At 52.0% G+C, this 15,495-nt stretch overlaps 1 protein-coding gene across 4 annotated transcripts in view; it reads left to right on the forward strand.

Annotated features, from left to right (window-relative positions):
* NGEF (neuronal guanine nucleotide exchange factor) overlaps positions 1–15,495 on the forward strand; it is a 111,055-nt gene that overhangs the window by 85,538 nt on the left and 10,022 nt on the right. For all 4 annotated transcript variants that reach the window (XM_032638474.1, XM_032638471.1, XM_032638472.1 and 1 more), the window contains 2 exons: positions 12,473–12,633; positions 14,121–14,273. In XM_032638474.1, the coding sequence (XP_032494365.1) occupies positions 12,473–12,633; positions 14,121–14,273 (314 nt within the window). The remainder of the gene's footprint in view (positions 1–12,472; positions 12,634–14,120; positions 14,274–15,495) is intronic.

The raw sequence follows: 15,495 nt of genomic DNA on the forward strand, positions 1-15,495 counted from the left end.
TCCATTTATATGACATTCTGAACATGACAAAGCTATAGGGACAGAAAACAGATCAGTGGTTGCCAGGGGTGAGGGGTAGGGGTAGGCTGTGACTAGAGTGAGAGCACAAGGGGTGTTTTGGAGTGATGGAACTGTTGTGTGTCTTGGTTATAGTGCTGGTTGCAAGAATCTATACATGGGTCAAAATTCATAGAACTGTACAGCCCCCAAAAGTCAATTTTACTGTACATTCATTTAAAAACTAAAGCATTGTAAAAAAGAGTTAGATGTCTTCATTTTGTTAAGTACTCTCCTGGCCTCTCCCCCCAAAATAAAACATAGATCTGCCTCACTCTGAACTAAGGCAAAAATTTACACAAAACATAAGTAAATCAAATCTGGAGATACACTAAAAGAATAACATTGAGCCCAGAAATTACTGCAAAGATGGTATAATGTTTGGAACCAAAATTTATCATATTAATAGGCCAGAGGAGAAGAATACCCTGATCTTCAAAGAGGTTCAAAAGGGGAGTAGAACATCAATTTCTAAACAAAACTCAGAAGGATAGTCTGTGAAATTTACAAAGAGTATCTCGGATCTATAACCAGCATACTGCTTAATCAAGAATCTTTGGTGACAATAAAGGTGAGAGGACAATGCTTGGTAACTCTGCGGTTGTTCTGGAAGCTGCGGCCAGGGCAGAACAATGAGGAAAGGAACAAGAGACAAACCCATAAAGAAGGAAGGTCAAAACCACCCTTATCTGCCAGTGACAGCTGCCTACTTAAAAATCCTGAGGGGAGTAAAAAATACTGGATCTCATAAGGCAGAGCAGGGAGGCGGTGGATTATAAAATAAACCTGCAAAAATTAGTTGTTCTTGTATACAAAACCCAGGTTTCCATCAGTTAGAAAGCTCTATGGGTAAGAAAAAGGTAAGCACCCTAAAGAAAAATGGGCAAAACAATTCTCATAGAAAAAGTGGCTGGTGATTAAATGAAAAAAGGAAAGAAATCAAACTCACTGGTAACGAAAGAGGTACAAATTAAAGCAACATTGAGGCACCGGCATTTCAAAACGGCAGACTTTTAAATAGAAATATATTTAAAACCTAGCATTGGGGGGATTTTTAAATGACTTCTCTTGAACACAGCTGATGGAAAGAGTATAGCAATGCTTGTATTAACCCCCTTACAAGAATATGTTTATTTACCGACTAGTGTTTCTGTTTCTAGAAATTTAGCTTGAAAAATAATCAGACGTGTACACGAATACTTAGTAGGCTGTCCATTCAAGCAAAAATTAGGGGAAGAATGGAGGAAGAACCCTAAATGCCCAATGATAGGGAACTACTTATTTAGTAAGACAGTGCACAACGATACAAAGACACAAACGTTAAAAAGCGTGTTTTCAAAGAATGAAATGAAATGTTTTTCATTTCAAAGAATGAAAGAATAACATATTGTTTTTAAAATGCAGGATAGAACGTTACACGTATAGAAGAGTGGGCATAGAAACTAAAGATATTTAATAAATTATATTTTTGTCATTTCCAGTGGATGAGATCAATATAATTAAGTAAGTTAGGATGACCTAAGAATAGCCACGACCACAGGCAGTAGTGAACAGCACAGGGCACACGGGCTTCAATGCATCTCTCTCTGAGTCTTTATAGACTGACTTTTCACATTTATTTTAAAGAGCTTAATGTGAGTTTCTGTTTTTTAGTTTGTTCCTATCTGGCAATGAACACAACACTGAGAACTTCAGACTTTATGTTCCAAATCAGTGACTTCTGCATCAGATCATCTTTTCATTTATCAGAGCAAGTCGGGCAACTTGTACTGGCAGCTCAGTCTGTTGTTGGAACGCCTCTTTCTTTAGCTACAAAAGCAGCAGGTCCTAATGAACTACTTTTCACACAAGAAAAAAACCCCAAATGATGGCCTTTTGGTGGGCCTGAATCTTAATCAGTCACTGAAGAGTCAGGATTTAAGAATAAAATTGTGGGGCTTCCCTGGTGGCGCAGTGGTTGAGAGTCTGCTTGCCAATGCAGGGGACACGGGTTCGTGACCCGGTCCGGGAAGCTCCCACATGCCGCGGAGCGGCTGGGCCCGTGAACCATGACCGCTGAGCCTGTGCGTCCAGAGCCTGTGCTACGCAACGGGACAGGCCACAACAGAGAGGCTCGCGTACCGCAAAAAAAAAAAAAAAGAATAAAATTGTATGCTTTCCACCTCCTTTTTAAAGTAAAAATTAGGCAGCTGAAATTGGAAAGCGTTGTCTTAGATGTTGTGTAGGATTTTCTTGGTTTCCTTTTTGTTTTTTAACTTTTTCTGAAGCGCTTGGTTCCCTCCTATTTGGAATGGTTTCTCAGTTACTGTTTCAGGACACAATGGTTTGAGAAAATAAGTAGACAGGTATTCAAATTACAGAGTTAGGAAGGGGGCAGCTGGGGAAGGCTCAGGCGTTCAAATGGGGGAGGTGGGGACAGTCACTGCGACAAACCGACAAACCATGAGGCAGCGCTTGACTCTCGCCACAGCTGACACCGTGAGAAACAAAGGGGAAGCTGGAGGTGCTGACCCAGCACCGTCCCTGGAGCAGTCGCTCCTGCCGCTGGCCTGGATGGTGTCCCCAGATCAGATGAAGACGGACTCCACGTGGTCCCCGATCTTGGGGGGCTGGCTGTGCACAGCTCGAAAAATGAGCCGGGAATGATATTTTGAGCATCTCCATGGAAACAGGGCTACATGCACACTCCTGAGGGGCGGTCCACCCAGGCTGGCACTTGTGGTGGCACCGCCCCTACGTGCCCGAACTAGACTTCCAGCCTCGTCCCCCTGGGAACGAGGAGGGAGTGACTTCCCGGGGAGCTAGCAAGTTTGGATATAACTCACAGTCTGAGTGTGCTCAGCCTCTGAAATCAGAGTTGTATTTTTGTTGTTTTTCAACTTGTTTTCACAACTTAGATCTGAAATATACTTATTTTTTTTTTCCCAAAAGAAGGCAGTCCATTTTAGAAGGAAATTACTTACGGTTTTTAACATGATATACTTCTAGCAGAAAATTGAATCGTGATTATTTTCTTTACCAACCTTCATTGAATCATATATTTCTCTCTGTAGGATAAACCCTAACAATTCAGCAAATTAATCCCAGATTCAGAGGGGGCAGGGATCTTTGCCCCATGCTTTAAGGTGGACAGGAGCCATCACCCAAAATATCAGATAGCCCCTCTTCTATTTGATTTAGAAAGCAAGCACCTATACCTACTTTATCAAAGTGACAGTGTTACCATTTATCATTTTTAAAGTAAATCTTTTGGATAAATAATTTATGCACCTGATATAAACTTGAAACAGAGCAAACAGAATTACAGCGAAAATAGTTCCCCCCGCCAGCCCCTGGCCCTCAGGGCCAGTATGTGTGTGCTTGTGCGGGCGTGTTTGTGTGTGTTACACAAGTGGTAAACTCTATGTACACTGCTGTGTGCCTTGCTTTTTTTTCTTTTACTTAGCAAAATGTTTTGACAGTATTTCCAGATCAGCCCAAACGGGGTCCCCCATTCTTGTTTCTCTTTTCTTTTCTTACTTTTTTTTTTCTAGCTTTATGGACCTCCATCGTTTATGATGTTCCATAATTTATTTAACCAGTCCCCTGTTGATGGACTGCAACTAGAAATGTTGTGTATCAAGGATGTTCATTGCAGCATTATTTATAGCAATAAAAGACAGATCTGTGGAACTGTTGGGTTAAAGGTTACATACTTTTTAAATTTTGAGAAGATACTGCCAAGTTGTCGTCACACTTCGGCTGTATGAGAGGGTGCTGGTTCCCTATCACCAATGTGGTACAGCATCCAATGTGTTTATCTTGACCAGTATGCAAGATCGTAAATGATGCTGTGTTGTGGTTTTACTTTGCATTTCTCTTGTTGTGAATGAGGCTGGGCATCTTTTCAAGCATGTGTCTTTTAAACTGTATGTCTATTTTAGTGTGTACTTTTTTGTAAGTTATCTTATTAACCAGGTCATCTTGAGAAAACGTGACAATTGGCTTGTGATGTGTGTGAGCTTGCCAAGGCTTGGGCTTGGGCAGCTGGTGGTGTGGAGGCACATTGGGCCCCCCAGGGCCTGCATGCCAACTCGCATTTAATGTGTGACCCCTAGTTTCACAGCAACCCCGGGACTAGTTGTCATCACCCTGGGTGACGCTGAGGCCCCGTGGCCCCCGTGGAGGCCCCTGGTCTTGGCACTTCTTGCATTTCCCGCACTGACTAGAGACCACACTGCAGCAGAGCCTGGGCTCTGGAATCTGACTCTATCGTAATTATTCGAGGATGAGAGAGAGGCTCTAGGGGCTGCTTCTTAACTAAAAGCCTCTTCAGAGTCACTTCTGTCCACTCTAATGCCTCTGGGGTATGAATTACTCTTCTAGCCGCAGAAGTGAGGAAAGCTTTGTCAATGGACAGTAGGATCACGTGGGAAGCAAGGTCTGGCAGAGCGAGGATGCAGATCCACCCAGGGTGGCCGCTGCTGGCAGCAGAAGGGCTCAGGGCCCAAAGCAGAGAGCAGACGCAGCCTCTGACCGAGGACACCGCTCCCCGGCTCCAGCTGACACCCCCAGAGGAGAGGGGAGGCAGCTCGCCTCGGTGGCTGGGGCAGCCTCAGGCCCTCAGGGGCCACGGGTTTGTCTTTGGGGTCTGTGGTCTACGCAGGGGCTGAGCCTCTCGAGCACAGGGCTCAGCCTACAGCCAACCAAAGTGGTCCCAACTCCCACCAGCCAACCAAAGTGGTCCCAACTCCCACCAGCACAAGGGCACAGAGCCTGGACTGTGACGTCCCATGGCCTCTGAGGCAGCCTGAGCCCGAGGAGGGACCCCCCCAAACCCCTTGGCATTCTGACCCAGCTTTCTGTCCATCTCCTCCCACCCTCCAGGCACTAACAGCGAAGTCCGGCAGCGGGCAGGTGCCCTAACGCTTAGCACTCAAGGTGATAAGTGCGAAAGAAAGGTACCCGGGGAGGCTTTGGGGCTGGGGGCCCCCAGCCCTGGCACCAGGGGTCCTCAGACTCTGCCGTGCCTCAGAACGACCTGGGGATCTTGTTAAAGGACGAGTTATGCCGGGCGCTGGGGAGGTTCCTGGGAATCTGCATTTTCGCAAACACCTGTGGTGGCAGGACCAGGCTGAGAAATACTGGGCTTTTCTTTTCCTTTTCGCCTGGCTAAGTCTTATTGGCTCTCTGACTCTGACAGCCCATTCTGGAAGCCTTCTCTGGCTGCCTGCCTCCCCATCTCCCCCTGCCATGGCAGAGCCCCCTCCCACTCCACCGTGGGCATCACTGCAGAGCTGTCATTGGCTGTGCCCAAGCCGCCTCCTCCCTGGTGTGTCCGTGTCCGTCTGTGACCCCAGCATCAAGCCGAGCCACTACCTGGAGATGGCTCTGGGCACATGTCTGTGGAATGAGTGAGGTGGGGAGGGCAGGACAGCATCACGGGCCCCAGCCCCCCAGCAGCTGTGGTCTCCTGAGCCGGCGACCTCCCAGGGGCAGGGATCAGCTCTTGGTCATCTCGGGAATCCCCAGTGCCCGCAGCCCGCAGCCCCCAGCCCCCAGCTCTTGGGAGGTACTCAGCAAACATTTGGAGTTTCCTGGGTGCTGCACCCAGGCCAGGCCTTTCAGGAAGCCACCTGGTAAAGGAGATGGGACATCGGACATTCAGGCCAGCAGGAGCCAGGAAAGGAGGACGAACGACGGGCACAGCTAACAGTGTCCTTGTAAAGAGACACAGACGGCCCCGAGGAGGACAGGTCTGGGAGCCGAGCCTTTGGGTGGAAGTTGTGAGTCGTGGGCACGACTCACCCACCTGTACGACTCATCGACCCGATGCCAGGCCTGGTTCGCATTTGAGCACTGGGTTAGAGGTGTTCTCTTAACAAACTTATTATCAAGCATCTACTTGAAAGCACCATGTAAAGCTAAAAAGATGATCAAGAACCTGGAAAGAACCTAGGGTGGGAAGGAAGTGGCTTCTGCATAAATAACAGCAGACCGAGACCGACCTGCAAGGAGAGGGGCTGCCAGCCTGGCGCCACCGCAGGCCTGCAGGCTCACGGGAAAGCCTGCGCATTTCTGTGGAAGGGCGTCTCTAGCAGGGCGGTCAAGACACAGAGCCCTGAGGTCAAAAGGATGGGGTGCGAACCGTGCTTTCGCCACTCACTCGCTGTGTGGCCTCGGCACTGTCACCTGCACGGTGGGGACGGTTAGGGGGCCTCCAGGATTGCAGCGAGGACGGAGGGAGGTGGCGCGTTGGAAGTGCTCAGCGTTGCACCAGGCACGGGTTAGGAGCTGGACAATGACAGCTCTTACCACTATTTGCCCACTGGTGCCATTTATCTCCGATAACCCTGCGCAGACAAGGTGGAGAGAACAAGGACATTTATGGCCGCTGTTTACCAATGACGTGTCCCACCCATCCATATGTCTCAGACAGGAAGGTACTGACTAAGAGAGAAATGGAGCCAAGAGTTTCCTCCATTTGGAGAGAAAGTGATGCCCAACCTGGCAGAGGGGCATCGGGGAGGGCTCAGCAGATCTTGCAAAACAGCCTTTTTCTCTCCAGTGTGATGTTCTGGAAGCAGTACGTGCTGTTTCACAGAATATTGATGAACAGTCATCATTCTGGTCACCTCCCCAGTCACCTGGGAGCCTACTGCAGAGAACGTCTCCTTTCTCTGGACTCTGGTCCCAGGCCTCGTTTACAGCAGTTTGGAATAATGTCTAACGTTGCCTTGTTCCTTGAGGGATGTGTGTCCTGTGTCAGGAGGGGCCCCCCGCCCTCACCCTCCAGTCCCATGATCTGGGCTGCCATAACAGAATACCTCAGACTGGGTGGCTAACCCACAGACATGTCTTCTCATAGTTCTGGGGGCTGGAAGTCCGAGATCAAGGTGCTGGCAGGGTTGGTTTCTGGTGAGGCCTCCCTCCTTGGTTTGCAGGTGGCCACCTTCTCACTGTGTCCTAACATGGTCTTTCCTCTGTGTATGTGCATCCCTTACACAGAGGTGTGAGGTGTCTGTCCCTCTTCTTGTAAGTTCACCAGTCATATTGGATTAGGGGCCCACCCTTATGAGCACATTAACTGTAATTACCTCTTCAAAGGCCCCATCTCCAAATGCAGTCACATTGGGGGTTAGGACTTCAACATGTGAACTTTGGGGGACACAATTCAGTCCATAACAGGTGGGAAAACGCAGGCTACCTGAGAAGATCCTTTCTGTACATCTGCTCAGACAAGAGCTTAGTCCCGGCCACTGCCGACAGTCTGTCCTGGAAGGAACCTGGGATGCAGGAAGAGGTGAAGGTGCCTCCTGGGACCCTTAGGGGTAAGGGGATGCTTTTGCTTCCCGGCTCTGCCAGTGACACACCAGACAACAACAGTAGTGAAGGGAGGTGGTGGGTAGCGTCTGTCCTCGGTCAGCCTGCTTTTGTCTCTGACCCCTGGTGACTCAGGCCACACCACAGCATCATAATAAAGGTTATGGCATCAAAGACCGCTGTGAAGCATTGACACCAAGGCCAGGAAGCCGAAACCAATCCAAATCGGGATAGAATGACCACACACGGGGTCCACAGAGAATCTGAATTGTAAGGTGGAGACGGTGCAGGTAAAGAAGGCAAAGGACTGTTCAGCCTTGAGCGTCGCTGATGCTGTAGGAAGGAAGGACCCACATACCAATGGGGACATCAGGGTGGAGCGTGGAGGCCGATGATGTGAGCTGCCTGCCCGGACCGTGAGGACCCGCGTCGGAAAATGAGATACCACAGGCTGAACTGTCTTAGATCACAGGAAATTGTGGGTCAGTAAACTGAGTTCTTAATGGACAGCACTCTTTGTGTGTTAGGGGCTGTTTTTTTCACTTTCTTTGATCAGAAGCAGCCTTTGCTTGGTGTCCTGGCTTCCTCTTTCATCCCCTTGCTGATGGGTCAGGGGTCTCCCCTGTTTCTTCAAATGCACTGCTTGACTAGGGTGGTCCAGGTGGGCCTGACCCAGGGCCACTCCAGACCCAAGGCTGTGTGAGGGCCCTGAACCCAAACAGCACCGAGGCCTGGGCTGCATCAGGAGAGGGGTCCTGGTTCTATGCGTCTGTGGGGCATCTTCTGTTCCGTGGGGTGCGGGGCTGGCCTGGGGTCTGCAGGCTCGGAAGTTTCTGGACTCCCCCGGGGAAGGGGAGATGCTCACCGAACAAAGCTGAACCCTCTCAGCTCATGAGACTGTGGCGATGGTCTCAGCTGGAACTCCGGTGATTTCTCTGATACATTGTTTCCTTTTTTTGGAGAGAAGTCTTAAGTTTACTGAGAAAAATCTAATCCATTTCTTCCCAAGCCTGTGGGGAGACAGGCATGGCTTCTCATCCACAGGCCGGCGGGGGAAGCGGCGAGAGCCCGTGTGGAGCCCAGGAGCGTCGAGCAGCCCCGGGACTCCGGAACGCAAGGCTGTGTGGTTCTGGCCCACACGGCGGCCAGCAGGGTAGACTTAAGACTGTGCACAGAAGCCTGCTCTGCCCCCACATGACTCCTCTACTGGCCTGGCCACCAGGCCCCTCCCCCAGCTCCCTCTCCACCACCCCTCTCCCACCTCCACCTGGTGTCCACACCCCTGCTCTGAACGGGTCATACTTTGGCACTCACACCCAGTGGCACCTCCTGGTACAGGCCCTCCTTGACCCCTCTGGCTGGAGCTCCATCCGTGAAGCACTTGAGGTCCTGTGAAGACGACACACGGATGCGGGATGGATTACGGCCCCGGACATCTGGTTGCCGGGTGCTTTGAGACGGGCCGGCCCCAGCTGGGCCTTTCCTCTGGGGACTGTGGTCCTTATTCTGCACACGTGGGAACTGAGGCTTAGTGGGATGAAGCAATTCTCTGGCTAACTCCAAGGCCGAAGCCTTGACAGCTCTGCTCCTCAGCGGCCTGTGGTGGACACCAGGCCCAGCACGGCCCTCACTGGCTGCAAAACCACCTGGACTGGCCCCTCGAAGAAAGGTCCAGAGCTGACCGGGTCTTACCCTTGGCAAAGAACCCAGGAGGGAGTTGGGCTTAGTAGTAGCGGGGTTGGAAAAAACCCAGGAAGCGTAACATGACTGTTGGCGGGTACCAAGCGGAATAATCCAGCACTAAGCACCGGTGGGAGACCAAGCTGTGATTCAGAAAATTCGGGTCAGTCCAACCGAGCTCCCGAGGATAACGGTCCTGTGTGAGCCCTGCAACCCGACGGTGGGCAACACGGGGCCTTAGCCAGCCCGGCCGCAGAGCAGTGGCTGCTTTCACCAAGGAGGGATTCTCTGCAGTAAGTAACTCATACACACACACTGACATATACGCACTCACGCGCACACAGTCACACACGTATATACACACTCTCATGTGCTCACACACACCTCTTCCCGTCTGCTCGTAGCATCCCTCACACCCAACGAGATGCATTTTACTCCCGTCTGCTCTGCCTTCACTGCCCTGTGATGGAAGCAGGGAGTTTGCCGTGTTCACGGAGGAGGAGTGCCGGGTGCCAGGACCAGTGTTCGTCAGCGTTTGCGGACGAATGAATGAACGAATGAATGAACGAGTGAGCAGGGCCTCGACCCCTGTCGGCTCCACACACCGTACATAGGCTTGAATGACTGAGGGTCAAAATAATATTGAAGAGGAAAGGGCGACCATATTGCTGTGGCAAATGGTTTGACATATAAAGTAAAGACAAACACCCTGGAAAACAAAAACCCACGCGTGACTAGTTGCCTATAAACGGAGGAAGAGGGGGTGAGGTTGTGGCGAATGGGCACAGCCGGGATCAAGGAGCAGTGATTCAGGCCCAACGCCCGCTGCGTGTCAGCGGCTGAGAGGCCCGTCTGCCACTGCCCGGCGGCCCCCGACCCCTCGTCCTCCCGGAGGTCAGGATGGTGATGCTCTCAGGGGTCTGGGCGCCTTTCTCACGTGTGATCCCACAGCTGTGCGTCACAGGCGTCGCTCAGGGAGACGTTTGTCTGCGGGGCTGCGTCCTGGGCACGGTGGTGTTTTCCTCTCTCGGTGTCTGCAACACTCGTCTGTCTCGGTTTGGGGTGTTTTGTTTTGCTTCTTTTAGTTACATTTGCTTAGAACTTGCAAGCTGTAATGGCCTGACGTTTTCTTAAGAAACTTAAATTTAGCAGCGGGAAAGTGATTTTTGTTGTCAGCATCTGTAACAGAGATGCTTCCAGGGACATCCCGCCCAGCGCGGTCTCAGCCTTATGCGGCAGGGCTTGGCTGGACGTTGGCAGAACAGAGGGTGGGGTCTTCCGTGCCGAGGCCTCAGCTCTGGCGTGAGTGAGGCCAGCGGGATGTGCTCTGTGTTTCGTATCTTTAAGCAGACCAAGCATCTCGGGGACAGTTACAGAGAGGCCGCCAGCTCGTTTCAGGGCCTCCTCTCACTGTCTTGAGTGAGGCACAGACACTAGGGGACCGGTGGGCTCTCCTCTGATGGTGGCCCACGGTCTGTCATTTGTGGGCCACCCTGGAGTGAGCTCCCAACTTGCAAATAGGTCGCTCATTTGAAAGTGCTCTGCCAGGTTGGCTGTGGGTCCGAGCTTTGCGGGGAAGCAGCAGGCCAGGACACCTACAGACGCCATTGAATCCCCGCTCTGCCTGCACCTAGGTCAGCAGGGGTGGGTACTGGTGGGCAGAGCCCAGAACTTGGAAAAACCTTGGATTGAACCTTCCACACCCTCCAGCAGTAACTCTGGGGCATTGCTTAACCTCTGCATCTGTTTCCTTTTAGTGAAATGCGAACTTCTGTACGTCCTTCCTGGGGGACCAGTGAGGATGGAACGAGAAGGCGCCTTGTGTGTCTGGAACACATGCTGGTCCTCCCTCCCTCTTCCCTTCCCTATCTCCCTTCCTTCGACCATCCTTCCTAGCCCCGGCAGCACTAGCTTTCGTGGCCAGAGCCTTGAGCCCTGCCTGGGTCAGGGTTCTGGCCAGTGGGAGGATGGAGGACCCCAAAGGGAGTGAGATGTGGGGTGGTCGGGACGCTGGGGAGGGACCAGGGCCCCCTACGCTCATGGCTGTCCCATCTCCCAGCGCTCCTCTGTCTGTCTGTGTTGTTTCCTGGGGCTGCAGTAAGAAATTAGCGCAAACTGGGTGGTAATTTATTCTCCCCCAGTTGTAGAGGCCAGAAGCCTGAAATCAGCGTGTTGGCAGCTCTGCCTCTTTCCGCTTCCGGTGGCTGCCGTTCCTTGGCTTGCAGCAGCGTCACTCCAGTCTCTTCCTGTGTCCTCACATGGCCTTCTGCCCTGTGTGTCTGCATCCCTCCTGTAAGGACACCTGTCATTGGATTTACACCCTCAATCCAGGATGGTCTCCTCACCTTGACATCCTTCACTTACATCCACAAAGACCCTTTTGCCAAATAGGTTCACGTTCACAGGTGCTGGAGCTTGGCATGTGGACACAGCTTTGGGTGGGCGCACAATCCATCTCACTACACTGTCCCTTCTGGGCAGCCACCGTGGGCCCAGACCTGAACCCACCCTAAGCTGAGGAACAGCAGAGAGAGAGCGGGGAGAGGAAGGTGAGGGTGGTCCCAGGGTGGTCTCAGGAAGGGTCATGGGTTTGCTTGAGAGTAAGGAAGGAGGGTGAGCCAGCAACTACTGCCCTCGCTTCACAGATGACACGTAAGGGAACAGAGGTCCGGTTAGTTTGCTGTTTCATAGACTCAATAATCAGGTGATAAAGCATGATAGAGAATGAAGGCGCCTCCAAAAAGCTTATCAGATTATGGATTTCTTTCTCTCTTTCTTTTTTCAAAATGAAAATTGCTTTATCAATTACATTATAAAATAAGACCATGAAAGAAACAATATATGCTCATTCTTCAATTTTTAGACAATTGAAAGGGTAAAAAGAAAAGAGTAAAAGTCACCCCCAGACTCCACCCCCTACTGACACCTGTGGTTGACATTATGGCCTGTTTCCTTCCAGACATTTTTCTGGGCATTTAGAAGTGGGGTCCTTCTACTGCTGACTCTCTCACCCATTCCGCATCAGGAAACAGTCCTGAGTCACCCTTAGCAGCTGTTGGGAATCTAGCGGATGGCTGGCCCCTCGTGTTTGACCTTGTCCCGTACTCGGACACGAGGCTATCTCCGACTTCACTCTTGTGAGTGGGGCAAGCGGTCTTGGCCGCAGATGGCAGCGCCCTTGCCAACGCAGACCCCGACAGCAGTCTTCCTTCACTTTCAAAACCTTTGCATCTGGGGACTTTCCCTGGTGGTCCAGGGGTTAGGACTCGGTGCTTTCACTGCAGGGGCCACAGGTTTGATTCCTGGTCGGGGAACTAAGATCCCGCAAGCCGTGCATGACAGCCAAAAAACTAAACTAAAATAAAACCTTTGCATCTGAGAGCGGGGGGAGACGAGTCTTAGGTGCTGACCGCTGGCCCTCCTCACGTCCCAGGCCATGTTCGAGCTGGTGACTTCCGAGGCCTCCTACTACAAAAGTCTGAACCTGCTGGTGTCCCACTTCATGGAGAACGAGCGCCTGAAGAAGATCCTGCACCCGTCCGAGGCACACATCCTCTTCTCCAACGTGCTAGACGTCATGGCCGTCAGTGAGCGGTGAGCCTCCGCCCCGGTCCTCGTGGGGCCCCTTCCTGTCCCTCCTCCTCGCCTGGGGCACGTCCAGGGCTGGTGGCACTGCCTGTTACTCTGGCTTCTCTGCTTTTGTAGCTTTGGAATTTTCTGTAATAAGATGTAACTAAATACATAAATCCAAAGATCTCCCAGCAACGAGGCCCGTCGCGTCCCCCTGGACAGGACGGCTGCCTGCAGGTCCCCCCCGGCCACGCAGGTGCTCCGTGTGTCTCCCACAGTCAGGCACATCAGTGGCGGGTGTCACGACCTAGTCCCGGGGTGTCCGTGTGAGCTGCTCTTTATCCTGACCTCACAAGGCCCGGGCTTGGTGCGTGCGGGGCCCGAGACCCTCTGAGGGCCAACGCGGAGCGCGGTCCTGTATTTACACTTTCTCTTCTCCGTTTGCGTGGTGTTAGCAAGGGTGTGTGGAGGTGGCGATTGGGACTGTACTTCTTTTGCCTAAAGAAGGATGGGCTGAGCTTAAGTGGAGGAGGAATAGACATCTATTGACTGATTATTGCAAAGAGGAAATGAACTCCAGTCATTCCGTTAGGATAAAAGATCCATTTACCCTTTTCACTGTAGCCTGGGGAGGTTTGCAGCTCAAAGTGCAGAACTCAGCTTTTATGAGCTGGTCCGTCCCCGCCTGTTCAGATGTGAAGTAGCACGCGGGCAGCAGCAAACCCACACCCATGTGTGGCTCTCCGTGGACCCTCCTGAGTCGGTCCCCCTCCACATGGACACCCCACCTTTCCGTTTGCAGCCCCCAGATCCTCGTGGCAGCCCCCCACCTGGTAGGCTCAGGAAGGCGAGAGCTGACTGAGACCAGAGCAGCCTCGGAGACGCCTCCGTCTCTGCCGCTCACCCCCACTGGGGGAGGGGTGTCTATTTATTTTTGTATTTATTTATATTTTATTATGGAAAATCCCAAGCATGCAGAAGTAGAGACACCAGTGTAGCAAGCCCACGCTTCAGCATCTAGGTTCACCCACGGGATTGTTCTGAAGCAGATCACCATCGTCATCTTACTTCAACTGTAAACGCATCAGTATGGACGTAAAAGATGAGGTCTCTCCCTTTTAAAAATGCTCCTAGGGCTTCCCTGGTGGCGCAGGGGTTGAGTCCGCCTGCCGATGCAGGGGACACAGGTTCGTGCCCCGGCCCGGGAAGCTCCCACATGCCGCGGAGCGGCTGGGCCCGTGAGCCATGGCCGCTGAGCCTGCGCGTCTGGAGCCTGTGCTCCGCAACGGGAGAGGCCACAGCAGTGAGAGGCCCGCGTACCACACACACACACACAAAAAAAATGCTCCTAATGTCACTACCCACCTATAAAACTGAACAAGTAATTCCATGATGTGACAGAATGTGCCCCCCTCGCCGGGACCTCCTCCTGTCGTGTTGGTTGGTTTGGTGGAGACGTGTCCCGAGTCTCCACAGCCAGCCACCCCTAACCCAGCCGCCGCCCGCTGCAGGTTTCTCTTGGAGCTGGAGCGCAGGATGGAGGAGAACATCGTCATCTCAGACGTGTGCGACATCGTGTACCTCTACGCCGCCGACCACTTCTCCGTCTACATCACCTACGTCAGCAACCAGACCTACCAGGAGAGGACCTACAAGCAGCTGCTGTAAGTATGGCTGGGCGGCAGGGCCGTCACGCAGGCGTGGCCCCGGCGGCCCCCTCCTCTTGTGCTGACACTGAGCTGTGGTTCCTGGGTCTCTGCTTTCCCAGGACAGCATCCAACTCCGGCACGTTCTGGGGCTTTCGGTGTCACTAGGGAAATGTTGACCCTGGGACAGTCAGCCATGGCGCCCACCGACCCGTGTCCAGATGGCCGTGCAGAGCTCTGTGAGTTTTAGAAAAGGGAGCTTGAGGCCAAGAGGACAACTCGAGGCCCAAGACGGCAGGAAAGTGGTTTGAACTAGAGACAAGGCAAGGATTGGGGGGAGGGCGTCTTTCTGGTGGTTCTCCAGCAAAGCCCTTGAATTTACTAATCTGCCCATTTTGTAAACTTTCTTGGGGTTTCCGCTGATGAGAGAGTTTTTTCATTAACTTGCCTCTTTTGAATTCTTCACATGTCTGTACTATGTTTCAACCACAGTTTAACCAGTGCTATGTTCTTAGCACACTCGTGGGCACCAAAGGACTCTCTGAGTAGTGACCTCTGGACGTTATGCTTCGTTGGGTCTTTCCATCAAGCCGTGTAGTTCACTGGGGATGTTTTAAAGTTTGGGTATTCAGGGCTTTGGGTGTTTTACATTTGGGGTTTGAAACTGGGATTTGAGGGAATCGGGATGCCAGTTTTGAGGACGAACGTTGAGAAGACAATCACACAGGAGAATAGGATTCTAGATGTTGCAGTGCCCAGGGGTCCACTGGTGTGGCCCGTGAGAGCAGACTCCCTGGGCCTGAGCGCCGTGTCCCTAATGACGGGCAGTCCAAAGCCTGCGTCTGATCTCCAGCAGTGGTTCCCACTGCCCAGCCCATCTGCAGACGAGACATCCTTATCTGGCAGGAGTAGCACAGGTTCTCCCTGCAGCCGTCTCCAGCCTGCTGCCTGCTCCTGTCATTACGTGGGTTTACCTTGCCACCGTTTCCTCCTGGGTAAATCATCGAATTCTGCGTCTGATTCATAGTCTCGGCCACACAAGGAATCCTTGCCCTCCCACACACAGCATATTTTGCTAAGACTTCATGGGCCTGGCGTGTGAAGTCACTATTGTTATTTGACTTGTACACGAACAGTTTATTTTCCATTAAAAAAAAGAGAGAGAGAGGAGAGAAGAAATCGACGCGTTTTCTATGCTTGTGGGCTGTCTGGTTCTTAGGGGTCTGAGGACGGGGAAGAA

This window comes from Phocoena sinus, chromosome 7 (assembly GCF_008692025.1).
Source record: "Phocoena sinus isolate mPhoSin1 chromosome 7, mPhoSin1.pri, whole genome shotgun sequence".
Classification (NCBI taxonomy): Eukaryota; Metazoa; Chordata; class Mammalia; order Artiodactyla; family Phocoenidae; genus Phocoena; species Phocoena sinus.